General features: G+C 52.8%; 1 protein-coding gene across 1 annotated transcript; it reads right to left on the bottom strand.

Annotated features, from left to right (window-relative positions):
• Positions 1 to 12,582: 12,582 nt before the first annotated feature.
• Positions 12,583 to 19,222, bottom strand: LOC102458647 (urotensin-2 receptor-like). Its single transcript, XM_006112947.5, has 2 exons — positions 17,085 to 19,222; positions 12,583 to 14,565 (listed from the first exon to the last, which is right to left on the bottom strand). Exon 1 carries the CDS (start codon positions 18,201 to 18,203, stop codon positions 17,088 to 17,090), a length of 1,116 nt encoding a protein of 371 aa, XP_006113009.3. The 5' UTR covers positions 18,204 to 19,222; the 3' UTR covers positions 12,583 to 14,565; positions 17,085 to 17,087.
• Positions 19,223 to 21,716: the final 2,494 nt, after the last annotated feature.

Below are 21,716 nucleotides of genomic sequence, written 5' to 3'. Positions count from 1 at the left end.
GGAGAATTGCACAGCGGCAGACTGGGGAGGTAGGAAGGAGCACTGGAATGCATGGAAGAGCTGTGTGTATTCTATATACAGGGCCAGGTCAATTCTTCAGGGGCTCTGAGGTGGGGACAAAAAAGGGGTTCAGTGTGTGGGAGGAAGCTGCTGGGGGTTGGGAGATGTCGCGAGAATCACAGGTCCGATGATGCATACCCAAGGGGGGAAGGACAAAACCAGGTGGACAGTTTTAGCAAATAAAAGATATTTATGTACGACAGTGATGAATTTATAGTATTTATTCTAAGATTTTTAATAGACCGTGTTAATAATGAATTTACAGTATTTATTATATTTATTCTACGATTCCTAGTTAAATGTCAGATATAAGGATGGGAATGGGAAGGGGAATAGTCTCTATTCTAAAAATATCCAGCTACACTAATTAAATAAGTGATAACTACAGACTCCATGTACTACCCAAAACAACTACAACACTAAGCTTATACAACGAAGAAAATCAAATCATACATACCAACTTACACAGCACACGGAACATTTCAAAGATATCGGTTCGGTTGCGAAGGCCTTGGTTATGCCCGAGAGTCGGGGGAGGTGGCTGGTCGGTTGATCAGGCCGGCTGCACTTTGGAGTATATGAGAAGGCACACGCACGGTGGTACGTGTGTTGCAAAGACCTCCTCGAGCGGACTGTGAGATGGGTATTTATCTCCAAATCTGCACATCGCTTTCTCGTGCTTGCATATTACCATATACGGCCCAACGGTCACCAAGTGGGGGGTCTGTGTCCCAGGGGATGGGCCAAAACTGAGCAGGTTTCATGCGACCAGGTAAGCCCCGCAGTTCTCACGCCAAGGTGACAGGTGGGAGAGTCTAAGGCTGTTTTCCCCTTTTCACACCGTCCCCTTTTCTAAAGGCAATGGTATGCAGGAAGGGTGCGGCCGGTTTCTCCCGAGGAGTACTGCAGCCCACTATAGCAAGAGCAGCCTGGCCAAACTTTTTTACTGGGGGGGGCAGGTTTTTTTTCTCTAACGGGAGTGGAGTCTAGGCTTCTAGGAGGGATGGTAGGAGGGGGAAGCTGATTGGGGCATTTACCTGGCCCAGCTCCCATTTGGCTGGATGGGGAGAACAGGTGGTTCTGGGTTGCCCTGTACTTGCAGGCACCTCCCCCCCCACCACCACTCCCATTGGTTGTGATTCCTGCTGGCCCTAGGCTCCTTGCAGCGCTTCCTCTTTAAAATGTACAGGAGCCCCAGTGGGGACTCTTGTACATTTCAAAGTTGGCTGCCGCTGCGCCCTTGCCCTCTCCCACCGAGCTGGAGCCAGCTCTTAAGCCGACTCCGTCCAGCACTCTCTCCTCTTTCCCTCCCCCTTGCTACCTCTTTGTGACAGCAAAGTCAACAAGTGTTGACTGTCCCATAAGCAAAAGCTTATCAGATAGTCGACTAGTCGCTTACATTCCTACCTACCACCCACCGATGTTCCCTGTGATGTTTTCCATCCATGGGCAGATGGAAGAAATTACAGGGACGGTTGCTTGAGACAAGGTTGCTTGCGTCTCCTACTGATCGTCAAAGCCTTCAGGAGGGGGCTTTTGTTTTACCTCCGACACAGCAATGTAGGCCAGATACGGCCCTTTCTGTGGCCTGCACAGGAGCAGAGCTGCCTAGAAATAGCTATTGGGCCTCTGCCCGAAGTGGGGTAAAAATCATCATTTGGCTCACCCAAGCCTTCTACTTGATGCACCACGGTGAGAGAAAGTGTCTCGCGTTTCTGCGTTTCTAAGCTTGTAGCAGTCCTCTGAGAGGCTCTGGCCAGATGGCCGTAATGGGCTGTGGTACTTGTGCTTGCAGCTACTTCCCAGTGGGGCACTGATTGTGCACAGTGTGAGGGCAAGTGGCCGCCTGCTCCCTGCAGAAGAATTAAAGGCCGCCTCCCTACAGCGCAGGCTGCTGCAACTGAGCGGGGAAGTAATAACGGGCTTTCAGGCGGATGTAAAACCTGAGCGTAGATGGAGCCTTCTGAACAAAGCGGCGAGAGGGGGACATCGCTAAGGAAACAGGAGCCTGATGAGGCACCGCCGGGGGGGGGGGGGGGGGGGGGGGGGAGGGGTGTGGAGAGAATAAATCCAGCCAGACATACCTGATTGGTTTTTTGTTCGGCAGGATTACAGAGTGCCCAGGCACAGGGCCCGCGGGCGGTGCGGCAGATTGGAATCTCGGAAAAGCATCAGATACAGCCTCCCAGACTCGTACTTAAAGATCCAATCAGAGGGGCCTGGCATGGGGGGCTGGGGCTGGCAGTGCATTGCGCCGGGTGATTCTCCTACATGGGGTTTGTTCCGGTCGTCCGCCTTCATGACTGATGGGGAAGGGTGTGTCTGCCCAGCCTGTAGCAGCGAGGCTCAAAGCCTGGCTCAATTGACTGGAGCTCAAGGCATAGGGACTAACAGCAGTGTAGACGTGACAAGTATCAGAGGGGTAGCCGTGTTAGTCCGAATCTGCATCAACAACGACAAGTCCTGGGGCACCTTATAGACTAACAGATGTATTGGAGCATAAGCTTTCCTGGCCAAAGACCCACTTCATCAGACCCACCCTCCCTCCCTGGCTTACCCAGCTATTTTCAGTGCCGCTGCTGGAATCCGAGTCTGCTGAGCAGGCTCCGAGAATCGCTGCTGCTTGCCGAGCAGACCTACCCGAAGGGAGTAAGGAGCACGTTAATGAAACACCTTTTCCATCCGGATGATCCTCCGCAGTGTGGACTAAGAAATCGCTGAGGAGGCTGAGCTTGGCTTCCAGGTATCCTAGCAAACCCGTGCACCCAGAGAGACTTGAGTTACCGGATGGGCCGTTTCCCGAGCCCACAGCTGGCTAAGTGCTGCTAAGGAAGGGAAGGGTTGTCTTGTAACTAAATCTCATGGCTGGGGATAAGGAGTCTTAGGTTCGATTCCCTGCTCTGTCCAAGATTTCCCTTCATGGACACTTAATTGGTCTGTGTCCTTATTCCCTCATCTGTAAAATGGGGACAATCCTTTCCTGTTGTCACTCAAGAGTGTGACACCTCCCCGGCACTAAGGTGCCACTCTGTGTAATATGCTTGGGGATCCTTGCACAGAAGAAGCCATTAGAAGTGCAGCCGATTTATGAATCTCTCTGGACCTTGCAGGTAATACTGTCCGCCTCATTGAGTCCCAGTTTCTTCCATGGCCATGCAAGAAGCTGCTCCTAGTCCTCCAGCCCAGATTCCCCTCTCTACCTGAAACTCTCCAAAGAATATTAACTCCTCCTCCGCCTCTTCCCAAAGTTTGCCCAACAGCGCACGTCTCTTTAAGGCAAACCTGTCTGTTTTGTCTTTGCCCTCTGCTTTGTTCTGACAGGAGGGGACAGCTGCATCTGGACAGCTTCAGTCAGACAGCCTGCCGGGTGTGTCAGTTTCAATTCACTTCCTTGGCATGTTGTCTGAGATCTTATTGCTCTAGGGGTCAGGGAAGGGAGCGGAAAGGTTTTAAACCTTTTTTTTAAAGGCAATTAAGCAGCCTCCCTGGCTCTTGGCGTTCCACGAGGATCTGAGCGCACTCGGTTGAGGCTGGATGCCCTAATCGGTCCTGATGCTGGAATAATTCCATTCGGGGTGCAGGAGGCCAGGCTGCGGGGGGGGGGGGTGCATGAGTCAGAGCCCTTTGCCTGGCAGTGGAGGAGGGTGAAAGTGTGGCATAAAACCCAGCTCGCAGTGGGGAGAGGTGTGACCAGGACTCAGCAGTGGAGGAAACAGAACCATCTCCAGCTGGCTGCACTTTTGGGGAGGGTGAAAGAAATAAAAGCCTTAAAGTGACTGTCTCATGCCCCCTTCCCTACCTGGCCCCAAGGGACCTGTTCCAGACTAAAGCTCTTGTTCACACTGCGATTATAATGGCAGCACTCACCGTGTTGCTGAACGGCCCTCAGAGAGAGCTTGTCCGTCTTTACCTTGGGATAACCTTTGTGTGTCGTTGGGGGGAGAGGGGCAGGTTTGTACGGGGGCCAGCTTTGCAGCAGCTGTCCACTCAGGCCTGGTCTACATGACAGAGCTTACCTTGACCTCATGCTGTAAGTTGCCATGCTACGTTGTTGCTCCAGCCGATGCCAATCTCCCTCTACATCTCCCTTGTAATTCCATCGCCACAAGAGGTGCAGCACGTAGGTCGGCGTAGTTAGCTCGATGCAATGTCCACGCTAACGTCACCTGTTGCTGTCTTTGATATCTGGGGTCCCCCCACCTGGGGCAGATCACTCGGGCTGTCAGCCCCCTACTATGCCCCACTTAAATGGATGTAAGAACTCCTGGTGAAGATGCCCACCAGTGCCAGAAGGACGATCGTATGGACGTGAACCACCATTTAATTACCGCAGTGGCTGTAATTAAGTCAAGGTAACTTTGTAGTGTATGCAAACCCCCTCCCTTCCGCTTCTACCTACCTACCCACATGCTTTCCGCTGGGCAAAGAGAGTTCTGGGGGGAGGGGGCCTTGGTGGGGAGTGTTTTACTCCTGAAAATCAGAACATGGATAGCACAGCACAATGGTCAGCCTGTGGTTCAACCAAAGGGCATCTCCGCAGGCTCCGGGGGACAAAGACTTTTCCCAGGCACTTCCTGCGGGAATCTCAAGGAGAAGCAGAATTTTATCTGTGCGTCTGGCTGTGATTGGGGGAGGGGGGCGAGCCGCCAAGCGCTTTATTTGCCTGTGTTCACAGGTGTGGGTGCGCACAGTCCCGTTGGCCGCGGGCCGGGCCTCTGCTTCTTGCAGCTCCCAGGGGCCGAGAACGGCGAACCACGGCCAGTGGGGCTGCGAGCAGCTGTCCCTGTGTGTGCTCAGGTAAATCAAGCACCTGGTGGCCCGTCGGGGGCTACCCCTGCTGCTTATTGCTCAGCCCCGGGCTGGAGCCATGGGGCAGCGGCCCAGGGAATTTCAGCAGCAGTGCAGTTATTTCAAGGGGCATTGCAAATAGCTGCTCCCCACGGGGTCCTTGGGCTGGGACCGGGTCCTCCCCCAACTCCCGTTAGCCATGTGGGAAGTGGGTTGGACAGGGAGGCAAGAGAACTGAACGGCCGTGCTCCTGCTGACGGGCTGGGGCCAGAACGGCCCTGAGCGAGCGAAGACGCGGCCTCCAGGAAAGGAGCCCAGGGCAGGCCTGCCGATGGGGGGAGAGGGGCAAAGGGCCTCAAGTTGCCCCAAGGCCTGACAATTCAAAGCGGCCCAGAGCTCAGGCCACCACCACGGTAGCAGCAGCTGCGCCCCGGCCCTTTAAATCCCTTCCGGAGCGCCACACGCTCTGAGCAGTACAAAGTGCTGCAGGGGGTGTCACGCTCTGGAGGGAGGGGGTGGAGTGATCTGGGCAGCACTGAGGACTGGCTGCCCTTGGCCCCGCCCCTTCTGCTCTTGGCCCTGCCCCCTTCCAGTCATGTGGAGCCGCCCCTCCCACCTTGCTCGGGGCACCGCTGTATTTCAGAGCAGGGGCAGGCTAAAAGGCAAGAGAGGGCCCCGAGAGAGGGTTTTGTTTTAACAAGCTGCGTGTGACTCGGTCAGAGGGCTGAGTCACTGAAAAGCCACCACAGACCGACAGAACGCAGGCCCACGCGCTCGGCCGGGGGTTCACGAGAGCTGAGCGTGTTCTGTTACGCTGGCACCACGGTCGTACCGGGCCAAGTCCTGGTGCCAACAATTCAAGGAGGATGCTGATAATCTGTAAAGGTTCGGAGTCAGGATATAAGTGACTGGTCAGCTACCCCAGCTTATGGGATAGTCAAGCAGGGACTCAACTAGTCACTTCCCACTCCCCCCGCCCCCCACTTGCTGCCTCTGTCTTGCACAGAGAGAGGCAGCAAGGGCTGGGGAGCAGGAGCCAATGCTGCAGGGAGCCGGCTTAAAAGCTGGATCCCACCACCACCCTCTCGGGAGTGGGGGTGGGCAGAGGTGTAGCGAAGGCGGTGCGGGGGGGGGGCAATTGCCCCTGGGCGCCACGCTAGGGGGGCGCCAGGCCGGGGTGAGAGCGAGCGCACGCTGCGCAGGCTCACCTGGCATGGGCAGCGAGTTATATGGCCGTCCCCCGCCCTGCCCCGGGCCATCCCTGCTGTGCGCAGCATTCAGTCGGCTCCCCCTTGCCCGCGCACGCTGCACAGCGTTTCCAGGTGACACCTGGGCATGATGTGACATCACAGTCCGGGACTTTAAAAGTGTTCGGTGCCACGTGGTGCTGGCCTAGCTTCTGGTTCGGAGTCTGGGGACTTTTGGGGCCTGAGCGCAGACTCCGTCCCCACAAAGTGGAAGGCAGAAGGTACAGAAGGGCAGGGCAGGGGGATTACTAGGGGGAAGCAGTGGGAGAGGAAGGGGCTTGGGTGGAGAGGAGGGGTGGGGTGGAGCTTGTGCGGAGGTGGAAGGGAGAGGGAAGATACAAATGGCGGGGGCCAAGTGCAGACAATGAGGGAAAGGGCAGGAGTGGAGGTGTCAGTGGGAGGGGGGACAGGGTGATGCTGGGAGAGGAGAGGAGAGAGGAAGGGCATTAGGGTCTAGAGGGGGAAGTTGGAGGTGCTGGGAGAAGCCTTGAAAGAAGGGGTGGGCATGAGAAAGGTGGGGATGGAGCAAGTCATGTGTGAGGGCACAGAGGCGCAGGAGTGGAATGGGGGCAGAGGGTGGTGAGGGGGAGGGCATCAGGGAAAAAGAGGGCAAAGGGGATAGGGGCAGTGAGGGAAGGGGGAGGCACCAGGAGGGTGCAGGGCTAAGGGAAGGTGCAGGTGCCAGAGGGTTTTGGGGTAAAGCAGAAGGACAGACACCTGCAGGGGAGGGACCAGCACCAGAGGAGAGAGGCAGGGCAGGTGTGTAGAGGGAGGTGTTAGGAGGGGTAGCTCACCTGGAGGAGTGGGCACAGGAGGGAGAGAAGGGCTGGTGGAGGGGGGCAGGTTGCAGGAGGGCTGAGGGCAGTGAGAAGGGCAGGAGACGAGGGTGAGGAGTTGTGGGGCAGCAGGCATTAGGGGAGCTGATGGAGCAAGGGGAGGAGACATGGCAGCAGAGAGAAAAGGTAAAGGTTTAAAAATATTTATTTATAACTTGGTATGCTGCCCACGGCCAGTTTGTTTGCGCCCTGCGGGGCAGTTTGGGCTTATGTGGGGATCAACACGTGGCTGGCGAGTGGGAACCAAAACAAAAAAGTAGTCAGTGTAATGATCTTCTGTTGAAATGTGTTTTAGTAGTTAAATTCTTGGACTGTCATTGCTCAGGAAAAGTGCTGTCACATGGGTAGAAATCGGGTCAATATTGCATTTTATTAATATCAGCAGAGCTGACTTAAATGGGGTCTGTGTGTTGTGTAGTCTTGCCTTAATTTTAGTATTCATGCCTGTCAGTGTGAGAGAAGCTATTTGTATTTATTTGCTTGCTTATGCAACCACACTTAAGTTGAGGCCCTCAGCATGTTCTGTAAGTATCAGTGTGGCCCCTGGGGCTTCCAAAGTTGAGTTGCCCTCGCTCATCCCTGCCAGGTGTCTGTCTAACCTGGTCTTAAATATCTCCAGTGATGGAGATTCTGCAATTTCCCTAGGCAATTTATTCCAGTGTTTAACCACCCTGATGGGCAGGAAGTTTTTCCTAATGTCCAACCTAAACCTCCCTTGCTGCAGTTTAAGCCCATTGCTTCTCATCCTAACCTCAGAGGCCAAGAAGAACAATTTTTCTTCCTCCTCCTTATGATGCTCTTTTAGATACTTGAAAGCTGCTCTCATGTCCCTTTTCAGTCTTCTCTTTTCCAAGGTAAACAAGGCCAATTCCTTCAGCCTTGCCTCATATCTCATGTTCTCTAGAACTTTCATCATTTGTGTTGATCTTCTTTGGACTTTCTCCAGTTTCTCCATGTTTCCTGAAATGTGGCGCCCAGAACTGAACATGATACTCTAGCTGGGGCCTAATGTAGAAGGCTCAGTCCCTGCCTAGGGGACGTGAGACTGGGCCGGTTAATTTCCAGTCCTCCTGTTTATTCTTTTCCTAAGCCAGAGGGCACAGTAGTTCTGATGGGGGCTCTGCAGGAAGGCAGCCCTCACTGCTCCCTGCCTGAAACCTTGTGCAGGTGTTAAACAGCTGTCCAGCCCACCCTACAGGTGACTGCATTTCAGTGTGCCTGAAGCAACACAGCACCAGCAATGGACAGGAGAGTGGCTCCCAGGCATGGCTTGCTCATGACTGCTTCAGTCCCATTGGATGGGCCTCAGCCTCTTCTCTTCCCCTCCCCTGCTTTGCAATGGGGCGTAGACTCTGGGGGAGAGGGCTGGAGGCAGGCAGAGGTGTCTCCCTGCAGCAGGTGTAGACACGTCTCTGTATTAATCATTCTCTCATTGAAGGTTTTAGCTTCGTATTGAGTCCCTTTACATGGAAACTTTGTTTTACGTCTTGGTAGAATAGTCCCTAGGACAAGAGAGGCAGAGACTGTCCCTGTGGGGTGAATGAGGTGGGAATGGATAAGGCGGAAGGTGACGCCTCTGGGCAGTTGCAAAGGTTGGAGAGGGGAGGGAAGCCAGATCCAAGATCAGTGAGCCCCGGGAAGTGGGCCCATTGAAATGAGACTGCACCTGTGGATGACTTGGGGGTCAGCAGCAAGGGCCTGCTTTGGGAACCCCCCTCTGTGGAGGTGAATGTGGCAGCATTGAGACCCCCCCCCCCCAGAAGCAGGCGCCACAGACACTAACTGCAGATTCATGGGACGGCTCTCGCAGATCTCGCACGTGCATAAGATGATAGATCTGCAGGAGGGGGGGCAGTGGCGTAGCGAGGGGGCCAGAGGGGTCAGTTGCCCCTGGGCACCATGCTAGGGAGGCTCCAATTTAATCCCATTCTGCTCCCCCGTTATCCCTTCAACTCATGTGCTCCTATTCCACCTGCCACCGGCAGCTGGAGCCTCCTCCCTGCATCTCTGCTCCGAGTCCGACCCTCCTTCATCTCCACTGGCGGGTTAGTGCATGCGGGAGCCTGGCCCCAAACTGTAGGGGGTGGGGAAAGATGCAATACAAGTTCCCCTCAGCTGTGCACCAGGTTCGGGGCCGTGCCACATGGCGGGGGACTGCAAATTTTTCCTTTACCCCCGGGCGCATAACACCCTTGCTACACCTCGGGAGGGAGGGGGGGAGGAAGAGCCAAAGGTGTAGCACGGGACCGGCACAAGCCAGAAGTCAGTTGATTTCCAGCTTACACCCATCCATCCCCCTTTCCCCTCCCCTGCTTGCTACGCTGCTGCCTTTTAAATGTATTAAGAGCCTGGCACCTCTTAATACATTTAAAAGTCAGAGCTGCAGTGGGATTAGCTCCTCGGCCGAGAGCTACCCCTGCTGCAGCTCTGCAGTTTCCCCCCTTATCTACTAATCAATAGTGGGAAGGGGACTGGTCCCTTCCAGTCCTAGTATTCTCTGAGTAGTCAATAGAAATTCCATCGACTACTCGATTAGCTGATTAGAGACGACCCAGGAGATCAAAGGGCTAGAAAAGATCCTTCTAGTGAGACTCAAGCTGCTCGATCTATTTGGCTTTAGAAAGAGAAAGTGGCACGATTACAATCTGTAAGTACCTACACAGGGAGCAAATATTTAATAACGGGCTCATCAGTCCAGCAGAGACAGGCAGAACGTGATCCGAATGGCTGGAAGCTGAAGTGAGAGAAATTCTGGCTGGAAATCAGAGGTACATTTTTGCTGGAGGTTTAATTAGCTATTCTAACAATGGACCAAGGGTCATGGTAGATTTTCCAAACGGGATGTTTTCCTACATGATGCTCTAGGAATGATCTTGGAATTTCCACAGCCTGCTCTGAACAGGAGGCCATACCAGAACCATGGTCCCTTCCGGCCTTAGACTCTATGAATCTGTTATGGGGGAAATCCACTGGGGGGGGTTTCTAATTTAGGTATTTACCCACCAGCTGGTGCATGTACAAAGCAATAGCAATGACTCTCCTGGTTTGAGGCAATGGAAGAAACTCTCTCTGGCAGGGGGCATGTCTGAGAGTAGGAGATGGTCCAGGGGTTAGGATGCCAGTTTGGTGTTCAGGGGGTCCAGGTTTGATTCCTTGCTCCCCCTCAGACTCTGTGACCTTGCACAAGTCACTTTGTCTCTGTGCTTCAGGTAGGAGCCCTGCCTAGCCTCCTTTAGGGGTGGGGGATTGTGAGAACAAATAAATTTAAAACTGTTGTGGTGCACAGCAAAAGTCCCTGTGAATTTTTTCCTTCTATGTGCGAAATAAATTTTTCTGTGTGCGCCGAGGCATGTGCAAATGTGCCACCGGTAGAACAAAAACCGAGCTGTGGGCACTCTGCTAATCAGCTGGGGGCATTGCAATCTCTCCTGAGTGGCTGCACAAGGGCACAGCTTGTAGGGAACACTGGTGCTCAGATACAATAGACCTAGGGAGCCCCCAGGCACCTGAGAAATCCCTCCCCAGCGGGGGGGCTTCCACCGTGGTGGTGGAGTACACCCCCTGGCTGTTGCAGGCTGGGAGAGGAGAGGAACGCACGGTGCTAGTGTACTGACGAAGGGGAGGTTCTTGGTGACCTCTGCCCCCATCCCACTGGCTGCGTGAGCTGTAAGCCCTGCGGGCAGGGACTTTTCTGTTTGTATGTTGTTCTGATCAATCATAGTGATAGAAATGTAGCCGTGTTAGTCTGGTGTAGCTGAAACAAAAATACAGGACTATGTAGCACTTTAAAGACTAACAAGATGGTTTATTAGGTGATGAGCTTTCGTGGGTCAGACCCACTTCCTCAGATCAAATAGTGGAAGAAACACTCTTTCTTTCTTTTTAACACATAGAAAGACTATGTGCTACATAGTCCTGTTTTCTGATGAGTCACAGGCACTGATGCACTAGATGGGCCATCACTCAGTGTAGTCAAGTCTTTAAATTTAAAGAATTTAAAACATGAAAAGGACCAGTGTCTTCAGGTCTGAGCCCCTTAATGTGTCCTGCACACCGTAGAGTCGAGAACTGGAGTAATAATGACTCAGGAAGCCATGATCCCCCTATTTAAAAGTGACTTAGGAGCTTAAAAAGCATGTAGGAGCCCACATCTCCTTCACACGGGCTCCAGAGCACCTAGACACCTTTGGAAAGTGAAACACAAGCTCCTAAGTCCTGTCTGCGCTTTGAGAACACGACCCCACGCTCAGTGAGCGGGGGCACTGGCCGGGTAGCCAAGTGGTTCGCACGTGCAGCTCCTCACTAAGCGGAGAAGCTTTAACTGTCTGAACGGCACAAAAGGCTTCCTGGGTGAGGGTCAAGAGAAATCAGCATCAATCATCTGTCCCAGAGGGTTTGGTGGAGGCTGTTCTCTCAGGCGCTGGCCTGCCATGTAGAAGAGAGGCTGAATTCTCTCTCGCAGGCTGGGTGACCTGACCGTGCTGTGCAGGCAGCGTGTGTGCCGGCGCGCATACAGACATCGTCGTGCGGTTTGTGGGCAGAGCTGGGATCGGTTTTGTCTTTGGCCTGCAGCTTGTTGGTCTGATCTCTGACCAGCCTGCTTGGGAAGGGAGCCCCCAGCTTTTGGGGGCCATATTCTCCATGACACAGTCTCCTCTGCAGGGATGTAAAGTGAACTCCGTATGGGTGGACAGAGTCAGGTCTGAACAGCTGAGGCAGCAGCAGGGCGACCCGCAGGGCTCTGCTACCACAGCCCAGGCCTGAGAGCTGATAGGAAGTCAACATGCCCCTTGGGCTCTCTGCTGAGGCTGCAGCTGCAGGGCATGTGTCTGTGACAAGCATCTGCTGGGGATGGGCCTGACCCTGCTAAACACCCTGCAGGTAACAATAAGGTGGAAGCAACTTTTCCATCCCTACTGGCCTGGATTAGATCTGGACCCCTGACCCGCTGCGGAAAGACACCAGATCCATTTACCAGTCTCCAGGCCAGTGTTCCCTCTAATTTTTTTCCTCCATGTGAGGAATAAATTTTACATGCACTGAGTTATGTGCACCGCCAATAGAATCTCTGTGGGTGCTCTGCTACTCAGCTGGGCAATATTTGAGACTCTCCGGGGTGGCCACCCAAGTACCCAGCTTACAGGGAACCCTGCTCCGGACCCTCCGCCCACAGCCCGCCTGCCTGTCCCTGCAGGATAGTGATTGTCTTCCGTTAGCCTGTGTGTGGCAAGGACTCTGGCAGCTTGCTCCTGCGGCTGGGGCATGGGTTTGAGCCTGTGTGTGTGGCAGGTGACGGCAGTGGCTGCTTAGCCTCAGAGAGGACTGTGGGACTGGTTTAGTGTAGAGCCCATTCAATACCATGGTGAATTCCTGTTCCCAGGGGCCGGGAGAACTTGTGTCTACATTGGACCAGTGGCTGGAGTTCAGCTTCCAACCTAGCGCCTCTGCTGAGAAGGGATATCTTGACTTATAATGTGCATTTCCCCATTTCTAAAGTGGGACCCTCCCTGCCCCCCCCCCCCCCCAGCGCTACTCCCACCAATACCAGCACTCCCCTTTGGGTCACACTTTTCATTGGATCAGCTACACCTTGTAATCTGCCCCCCACCCCACACACACACACACCATATAAAGCCACCTGCTTCCAGCTCTGACCCTACCAAGTGCTGGTCCTAGGTGCAGAGAAAAGTGCTGCCTCCTCTTTCAGCAGGGTTTTTATTTTACTGATGAAGCCTTTGATCCCAATAATAAAAGCGCAATGCCGGGTGCAGCGTGGGGAGCTAGCGAGCAATGGGCTCAGGCCTCGTGCATGGAGAGAGAGGAAGGCAACAGAGCTGGGCAGGCTGGGTCGGAGCCATTCCTCATTCTCCTGTCACAGGGGAGCAGCTCCATCAGAGATTGCGGAGTAGCCTCATTGTATCCTCATCACCACCTGCAGCTGCTCACCCACCCACCCCCAGGATCATTCAGTGTCTCATAAGAACAGCCAGACTAGGTCAGACCAAAGGTCCATCTAGCCCAGTATCCTGTCTTCCGACAGTGGCCAGCACCAGATGCCCCAGAGGGAGTGAACAGAAACAGGTAATAATCAAGTGATCACTCTCCTGTCATCCATTTCAATCCCCTGACAAAGAGAGGCTGGGGACACCATCCTTACCCATTCTGGCTAAGAAGTATTGATGAACCCACTCTCCATTAATTTACTTAGTTCTTTTTTGCACCCAGTTAAAGTCCTGGTCGTCACAACATCCTCTGGCAAGGAGTTCCACAGGTTGAATGTGCACTGGATGAAGAAAAACTTCCTTTTGTTTGTTTTAAACCTGCTACCTATTAATTTCATTTGGTGGCTCTTAGTTTTAGTTCCCTAGTTCTTACGTTATGGAAACTAGGGATGTAAGCGACTGATCAACTATCCAGTAAGCATATGCTTATCAGGTAGTCAAATAGTGACTCGACTAGTCGTTTCCACCATCACCTCCTTGTTGCCTCTTATCAGAGAGAGGCAGCAAGGGGGCGGGGAGATGGCTTAAAAGCCGGTTCCCCCCACCACTGTCTTGAGGGGGCAAAAGAAGCAAAGGTGAAGCAGGGGATTCCCAGCTCACGCCTGGTCCCAGACACTGCGCCTCTGCTTTTTAAAGGTATTAAGAGCTATTTAAAAAGCAGAGGCACAGTGAGAGGGACCAGGTGCAAGCTGGGAATCAGCTGTCCTGGCTTGCTCCTGGTCTCCCCTGCTGCATCTCTGCTTTTCAAATATATTAAGAGCCTGGCAACTCTTAATACATTTAAAAGTCAGATGCACAGTGGGGTTAGCTCCCAGGCCAGGAGCTAACCCTGCTGCGTCTCTGCAGTTCCCCCCCTTACCGACTAATCGAGTAGCCGGGACTGAGGAAACCTTCCTTTATCGACGAATCATGTAGTCGATAAAAGTGTTATCTACTACATGATTAGTGGATTACCTGCCTCTTGGCCTTAATGGGAACAAGAAAATAACTTTTCCTTGTTCACTGTCTCCACAGCTGTCATGATGTGGACATTGGGGGAGGCGTTCCCTGGAATCCCCCAACAGCGTCCGTACTGTGCACAGCTCTTCGTCCACCTGCGTATTCTCCCCACATGCCCCATTACAGTGGTTACAACCTGCAGGGCTCTCCTGCTGTGGGGCCCCAAAGCTTTGCCCTCTCTTCCGTGTGCTCTCTATCGGAGCTGTCTGCCCGAGCTGTCGGGCACAGTTGGTGATACACCTTTATCCACCCAGCTTCTCCTTACAGGGGTGTTGCCATCTGGGGCTGTGTCAGTCAGCCAGCGGGGGTTGCCTGTGGCAGAGTCAGTTTGCTGCCTGTATCAGGACAATATTAACTGTGTTCATTTCATTTCGTGATCGTGCCCTAGTAGCAGCCTGAGGGCACCTCACAACAGCACAAGCTCGAACACCGGGTTAGACAGCAACAATCCAAACCACAACTTCACGTCACCGTTGGGGCAGGAACCAGCAGAACAGGGACCGGTGCACGGGGTGCAAGGAACAGCAGGAGGTTTGGCACCGTTGCTCTCCTCAGCCTGTTTCCCAAAGAGATCCCGGAGACTGACCTCCTTCTAGGGAGACTGGATGAGGACACAGCTCTTCCTCACAGACCCTAGAGGGAGGGAAGAGGGCACAAAAGCACAGTGATACTCAGACTGAGGTTTGGGAGCTGCAAGTGGCTTTCTAATGCCTCTCCCGAGGCTCTTTGCAGCACATGCTATTAAAACCCTGCTTAATAATTAAATCACTCAGTGTTATTAACCAAACCGGGTGCTCCGACTAGGTTATTAACCCGCTGTAGTTGATAAAATATTAATACTTGCTCAGTCATTTTGCTATGAGAATGATACAGAAACAATTAAATATCTCCCCTGCCAAACGGTTTAAATGTGAATCTCTAGTAAACAAGACAGTGAGTTCATACTATGGGGCCCCCTTTGGGGAATGCTGATAGCTCATTTGGCTCCTGAACCCCCGAGGTCTGAGCATCACTGCAACAGAACAAATGACGAGGCTCTGTGGGGGAAATAATGGTTCGACTCAAGCTGGATTGTCTTGGGCGATACCAGGTCGGGCCTGTGAGGGCGTGGGCACAAAGCTGGCTGTGAGTGGAAGAGGGCAGGTTTGCAGGGGAGAGAGTGATGAGAGGGAGGGAGTGAATGGATGCGCCTGTGTGGGGGGTCAGAGGTGGGTGCACCCATTGTGGCGAGAGCAGAGCGGGAGGGGGAGGGGGACGGAAGTGAAGGGGGGTGTATGTACGGTAGGAGGGAGAAGGGTTAATGGCTGTGTGAGGGAAAGGGGCTGGGGGCAGCGACAGTGGCTGTGAGAGCACGACTCCGTCAAGTGATGCAGGGCAAAGCTCAGCCCCGCAGCTGGGTTGTTGCCCTACAAAGAATTGTGCGCAGGGCAAGGACGCTCTCTGTCAGACAGAGGCCTCAGGCCTGGGTTAGGCCAAAAGTGGCTGCCCTGGGGGGGCTCGGACGTGGCCTTCTGGGAGCCACGTTCTGGCCCCGTACTGAGAGTTCACTAAGGGGAGCGGCAAGCACAGTTGCTGGGGAGACGGAAGCAACATCTGGCCAGCACAGAGGCACTCCTGTTCAGCAGGTAGAACAATTAGCAGAACATGTTAATGGCCACACACTGGAACCAGGGCGCTGTCTACACCAGGGCTCCTGTGGGCATTTGTGAGAGAAGCAATTTGTCACTACAAGTCCCTCAGTTAGGCCCGGCCTTTCAAGACCTTGAGGTCTTGGGAGACCAAGTTTCTGCCCTGCCTACATTACACTGCCTTCCCCAAATCCCCCCCCCCCAATCGTCTGCCTGTAGTCTCCCCTCCCTCCCCCCAGTTGTAGCACCAGAGGGAGCATCCATGTACACCGACTCCCAGCCCCCTGTGTTGTGGAGACCTATGCACAGCAGGCTGAGTCAGCATGTGGTAGTTAAAATGCTGTGGTCCTTCTTAGACTAGAGCCTTTCCCCTGACAGAGCCAGGCGGTGGTAGCAATGGCGGGAAACTTTAAGCCCGTGATGTCCAATCAGTTCTGCTACAGAACTAGCCATGCTCAACTAGCCAAATAACCACATGTGGCTAGTGACTAGCGTGTTGGTCTTCAAGCTGATGTGACAGAAGATGGATGTGATTCTAAGGCCTGTTCTGACAGACTAGCCAGGGCACTACACTGCACAGTAGAATTTACTTTGCCCTTGAAAGTTATCTTTTGCTGTGTGGGTGTGATGAGGGATTTAGCAGTCGTTCAATAGCTGTCAAAAGCAGTGTGTCCAAGACAATCCAGAAAGCCCAGCTGCACAGAAAGGAAACGATCAATTCTGTTCCTAGCCGTTTTTTTTGCCTGCAGATCGCTTGGTAAATATAAGATAATTTTCAGGGAACCACACTGGTCCATGTGAGACTGGCTTTAAATTAACATCTGGGATACTCCCCAAAAAAGAGAAGCCGGGAATCTGGTTTTTCCGATTTTGCTTCTCCTGGCTGGGAGCTGTCGTTTTACCTCTTTATTGCTGTCACGTCATCGTTATTTATTAACATCCTATCGGCACTGGGCTTTTCAACAGATTAAAATGAAAACACGAATGAAATTAACTGATTCTTTGGGAGGAAGGGAGAGCAGCATCTGTATTTTCCATTGTTAAATTAGATTTAAGGGCTTTTTTTTTTTTTAACATGGAGAAGCAGTGACTGCCAAGTGTGTTAAGCGATCTTTAAAACCTTTGTCTGGTGCCAAATACCAGAAAGCTGAGGCATAGTGTTTGTGCCACATAGCTTTCATTTGGAGTCGGTGTGGTAAGGAAGCGATGCAAACCTAATTAAAGCTAGAGCGGCTACGGTAATGATCATCTACATGTGTAATGCCCTACTGGTTCCACATGGGGGCAGCATGGATAGAACCAGGATCTTTTGCTCCAAATTCTGGGTGTCTACCATGTTCCCAATGCATAACTCGGTTAGCTAGTAGCTGTAGTCGTCTCTTATCCTCCGTGGATTGGCCACCAGAGGGGGATATGTTGCTCATCGCTACTTTGGTACTTTTGAATGCAATTTCTGGCATGCAGGGGCTAGCAGATATAAGCCTAAGCCATGAAATAGCTACCTTCTCCCTTGCACCGACTCACCTTTCACAAGGAGCAGACGTCCTCACAAATGACCCCTGGAATGTGAGCAATGGCTATGGATTCTGTGTACACATGGCTTCCAGAGGACATGGACCGTCTCGAGGGACGTCTCTTGGGCTTTATCTTGGAGAGGCTGATGCAGTTCTTCTGGCGACTCCTTAGATACTCTTTATAGTTCTTGGAGAGCAGCGTGTAAAGGAAAGGGTTAATGCAGCTGTTGCTGTAGGCCAGGCAGGTCACGACGAAATTGACATAGACCACGGTGTTGCTGGTGAGGTTCCCTGGCTGGTAGTAGTAGATGCTGAGCAGCTGCCAGAGCCAGAAAGGTATGAAACAAGCCCAATAGGTGAGGACGATGCTGAATATCATGTACAGGACTTTCTGCTTGGGGCACCGGTTCGTTTCCCTGGTGGTGAAGACAGATGTCTGAGATCGCCAGTAGGTCTTGGCCAGCTTAATGTACAAGTAGCAGATAATGAGCCCAGGGGCTAGGATGCAGGTGTTAAAAAGGATGGTGAGGTACACTTTGTAGGTCTCCATCTGCCACGTGGGGTGGCATATGCGCTTGGTCACCCCGTCCTGGTCACTCGTCCTGAGGTCTATGAGGATCATAGTTGGGAGGGCAAGAAGAAAGGACACCAGCCACACCAGGCAGGTGATCGTCCTGCGGTAGTCTCTGGTTCTCCCAATGGTGTCTAATGGCTTGACTACGGCTAGGTATCTTTCCGTGCTCATGATGGTGAGGATGAAGATGCTGGCGTGCATGGTGAGAAGGTCCAGGCTGAACAGGATCCTGCACCCCACATCTCCAAAATACCAGTCCTTCACAAAGTACGTGCAGACCACAAAGGGGATGGTCGATAGGTACAAGAGATCCGCCAGTGCCAGGTTGACGATATAAATATACATCGAGCCAGTGAATCTCATGGAGAGGTTCATCACCACCAATGTATAGATGTTGCCAACTATGCCCACCAGGCACATCACAGCCAGGATGCACCCCAGCAAGGAGGTAACCAGGACGTCACTGGTGCCAGTAAGCACTCCCAACGTGGCATTGGCATGATCCGTGGCATTCTTAGGGGGGCAGGGCACAGAAGTACATTGCCCCAGCTCCATCTCCCTGCAATTATGGATTTTTTTCCTGTCCCAAAACCTAATAATAGATTCACTTAACTCAGGAGATGTCGCGTTGAGACGCTGTCATCAGACATGCAGACAGATTCCATGCAGCTAAGCAGAAAAGACTGTGTTAGACACAATACAACAGCCCCGTAATATAATTCTAGTAACAGCATCATTCAATCTGATTTTTTTTGTGTGGGTGCCCACAAATTTGCAACCTCTAAATAACAATCGCCATTGCCCCTCAGCTGTACGTTATTTCATCGTGCAACAGCAGCCTTCAAGGACCGCAGATGGAAGTGAAGATAGGAGTCAGTTACCTGTGGACAGCGGTGTCCAAGTCCAAAGGTGAAAGCCTTACTGTAGATTAGCGCTGTGGCAGGCAGGTAGATGAGGAAGTGGAAATAGTCTGTTCTGTTGGAAATAATCCTGGTGCAGCTGTCGGTCCGAGCTATTCTCCTTTCTCATGAAAATTCAAGCATTGAATTACTCCCATTGCCTTCTAAGTGCTTCTGGTGACACTGGAGGCTTTTAGGGTGACAGCGAAGGGACTGAAGCTGCGAGCAAGAGTTGCTCTTCTCCTGACCTGGCAAAAGTTGCATGGCAGGTGAAATTACAGATAATTGGGGACCGGAGTGCTGTGCGATAGGAGCGGATATCCTCAGCGAGACAGAGAGAGATGTGAGGACGACTTGCTCTCCTTACAGGTGCTGGAATGTAAATGGGAAGCAGGGTTGTTTTAATGCCAAGGCAGATCTTAGCTGCTGTTACGAAAGATAAGGCTGGACCGCAGAGGGGTCCATGCCAGTCCCCAGTGAGGTCTGGGCTGAGAGCAGAGCTGGGCTGATCTGACTCCACTCTCTCCCCATGCTGCTAAATCCATGCATTTCCCAAGCACTGGAGCTGGACGGGGGTGGGATCTGTAGCTCTGACAGCTCCCCAGGGGTGGGATTTGTCCCTTTTCCCAAGAGGAGGTAAAACCAGCACTGGCACTTTTCTCCCAGCAGGACTCATGCCCACACTTGGCACCTCCTGCCCTCTTAGCACTGGGGGGAAGGGGTTGAGCTTTGCCTCTATTTCTATAGGGAGATCTTTGCTCCTTTCTTTCGCAGCTGTTGCACTGTAATTTAAATTTTGCACAGTTCTTTATTCGTGCGTCAAAGGGGGCGCTGAGAGGCTAATTCCACTGTGTAGGATGCACATCCCCTCAATTGATTTGGGCATGGCTGGGGAGCTATTTGTAAAACTGCTGCCTCGCTCAGGATGGAGAGGTGTTCCCCCTGCAGCTGGAGAGCGTGTGCCAGGAAAAGTGAGCAGAGAAGCATGGAAGGATAAAAAGGAAATGCTGTCCAATGCCTCATTTCTCAAATGGGAGGGCCATAAAAAAATCCAGAGAAAGCAAATGGAACAGCCCGAGCTAACAGAGGAATGAACCAAGTGTAATCGCTTAGACTTCCACTGTGCCTTTTATTCCAAAAGGCTGCCAAACCAAATGAGATGAAAATCCTCTTGCTTTTGCAATGCAGCCACTTCTGGGGTGGAGGGCATCAGCTGCTTGACATGCTCAGCAACCGCATAGAACGGTCCAGGAGAGGACATGGAGAAGGAAAATGCTGTATCTGATTGCAGCTGCTGTTTAATCACATGATGTGTTGTCATCCCAAGATGTATCTTGGCAGGATACTGGGGCTCCCAACTCTGACAAGACTATCAGGTACCTCCTGGATCACAAAGCTCTCCTGCATGAGTTGGCCCTAGCGAAGAGACCCTCCCCGAAGTAGTGCTGCCATTGGGCTGTATTCGCTCTGGTGCTGAGGAGATCTGACTGCAGCTGGGCAAGGAAGAGGTAAGAACTGCATTTCCCCCACATCTATTAGTCTGAGGGGTCACTGTGTTGTTCTGTATCTGTAAAAATGACGTGGAGTCTGGTGGCACCTTCGAGACTAACAGAGTTATTCGGGCATAAACTTTCATGGGTAAAACCCACTTCATCAGATGAATTGGAGTGGAGTTTACAGAGGCAGGGGTGTATCTATATAAGGGCAACAAAAGAAAGGGGTTGCTTGTGTGAGGCTAGTCAAGTCAGGGTGGAAGGGGCTCATTGACAGCAGCTGATGTGGAAATGTGGCTATTGAGAGAGGGGAAATTGCCTTTGTAATGGGTTAACCAGCCACCATCCTTATTTCCCCTCTTGATAGCCACATTTCCACATCAGCTGCTGAGAGGCCAAGCTGTGATGTCCGGAAAGCTGTCTCTAGAAGGTTAGAGCAACCTGAGCTAGCGAGGCCAGAAGTGTCTGGGCTGCAGAGTTGACTTTTCCGGGTGCGACTGTGCCCCAGGGAGGGGGGAAGAGGAGAACAGTAGCTGTAGGAAGTAGGGGAGGAAGAGGGAGCAATTCCTTCCCTCCCCTCAACACTCATGAGGGTTCACTTTTCCTGCTCACTGGGTGTCTGGTAACCCAGAAGGCAGCCTCTAGTGACCCATCTGCAGCTATCTCCCTACCAGCTCAGAATGCCCGACCCAGCCTTGGGCTACCTGATTTTTTTATTCGTATGACCAGATCACCCAAAAGCCCCCGTCTCAGCCTCCTGTTGCACTACGCGCTGTACAAACACTGAACAGAGAGACAGTCTCCTGTCCTGCAGGGTTCACAACCCAAGTCAGAGTGAGCACAATCTGCCAACAGCTGGATTTTCCACGCACTGGCTTTTCTGAACACCGTCTCCTCGTGGGCTCATCCCAGGACTGGAAGCCAGCAAGGAGCACGTTGGCATCTTCTCAACACTGGGCTCTACCCAAAAGTAGCTCCTGGACTCCATGTCCACAGCTGTAACCTACAGCGGATTCTATCAGCAAATGCCCTGCTCTCAGCCGGAAGCAGATTGCAAAGTAGCTGTGCTGGGCAGGGAATGGAGCCCCTGTTTCTTCCTTAGCACCCTCGCCCGCTCCAGCTGCTGCCAGGCCCCTGCAAGCAGAGGCATCTCAGTAGCTCTGAGGCTGGGCAGACCATTTCCTCCCCTTCTGGTGGGATTTCACTGCTTGAACCTGCCGGACGCATGAGACGAGGGGATATGGCTGGAGGGAATTTCTCCTGCTGGGAGTTAATGGGTCCAGGTTTCGTTACTGTGCCACATTCAGAATGCTCCGTTGTCGTGTGCTCAAGGTCGGCGGTTCTCAGCTGCGGTCCGCGGGCTGCTTGCGGCCCAATCAGCACGCAGCTGCGGCCCATGTGACATCCCCGGAGCCCTACAGGTGGACACGACCCACTAACACAGAGAGAGCGGCCTGCGCAGCTCACAGTAGTAAACAGATTGAGAACTCCTGTCCTAGTCAATTAACCTTTCAAGGCCCAGGCACTCTGGCGTCCGATGGTTGCCAGACTCACCCGCCCGTTGGGCTCTCTGGGTCTGTTCCATCTGTCAGAGACGGGACAGAACCGAATCCCCTGATCCAGTCCCACCTCTTGGATTTATTCTTTTCCAGGCTGATCCATGGCTCTAGGTGCAC

Source organism: Pelodiscus sinensis, chromosome 15, assembly GCF_052426305.1.
Source record: "Pelodiscus sinensis isolate ZL-2025 chromosome 15, ASM5242630v1, whole genome shotgun sequence".
NCBI lineage: Eukaryota > Metazoa > Chordata > Testudines > Trionychidae > Pelodiscus > Pelodiscus sinensis.
This window is presented reverse-complemented; position numbering and strand designations above follow the sequence as displayed.

Coding starts and splice junctions, on each gene's coding strand:
- LOC102458647 (XM_006112947.5), bottom strand. CDS start 18,203: ATGGAGCTGGGGCAATGTACTTCTGTGCCCTGCCCCCCTAAGAATGCC.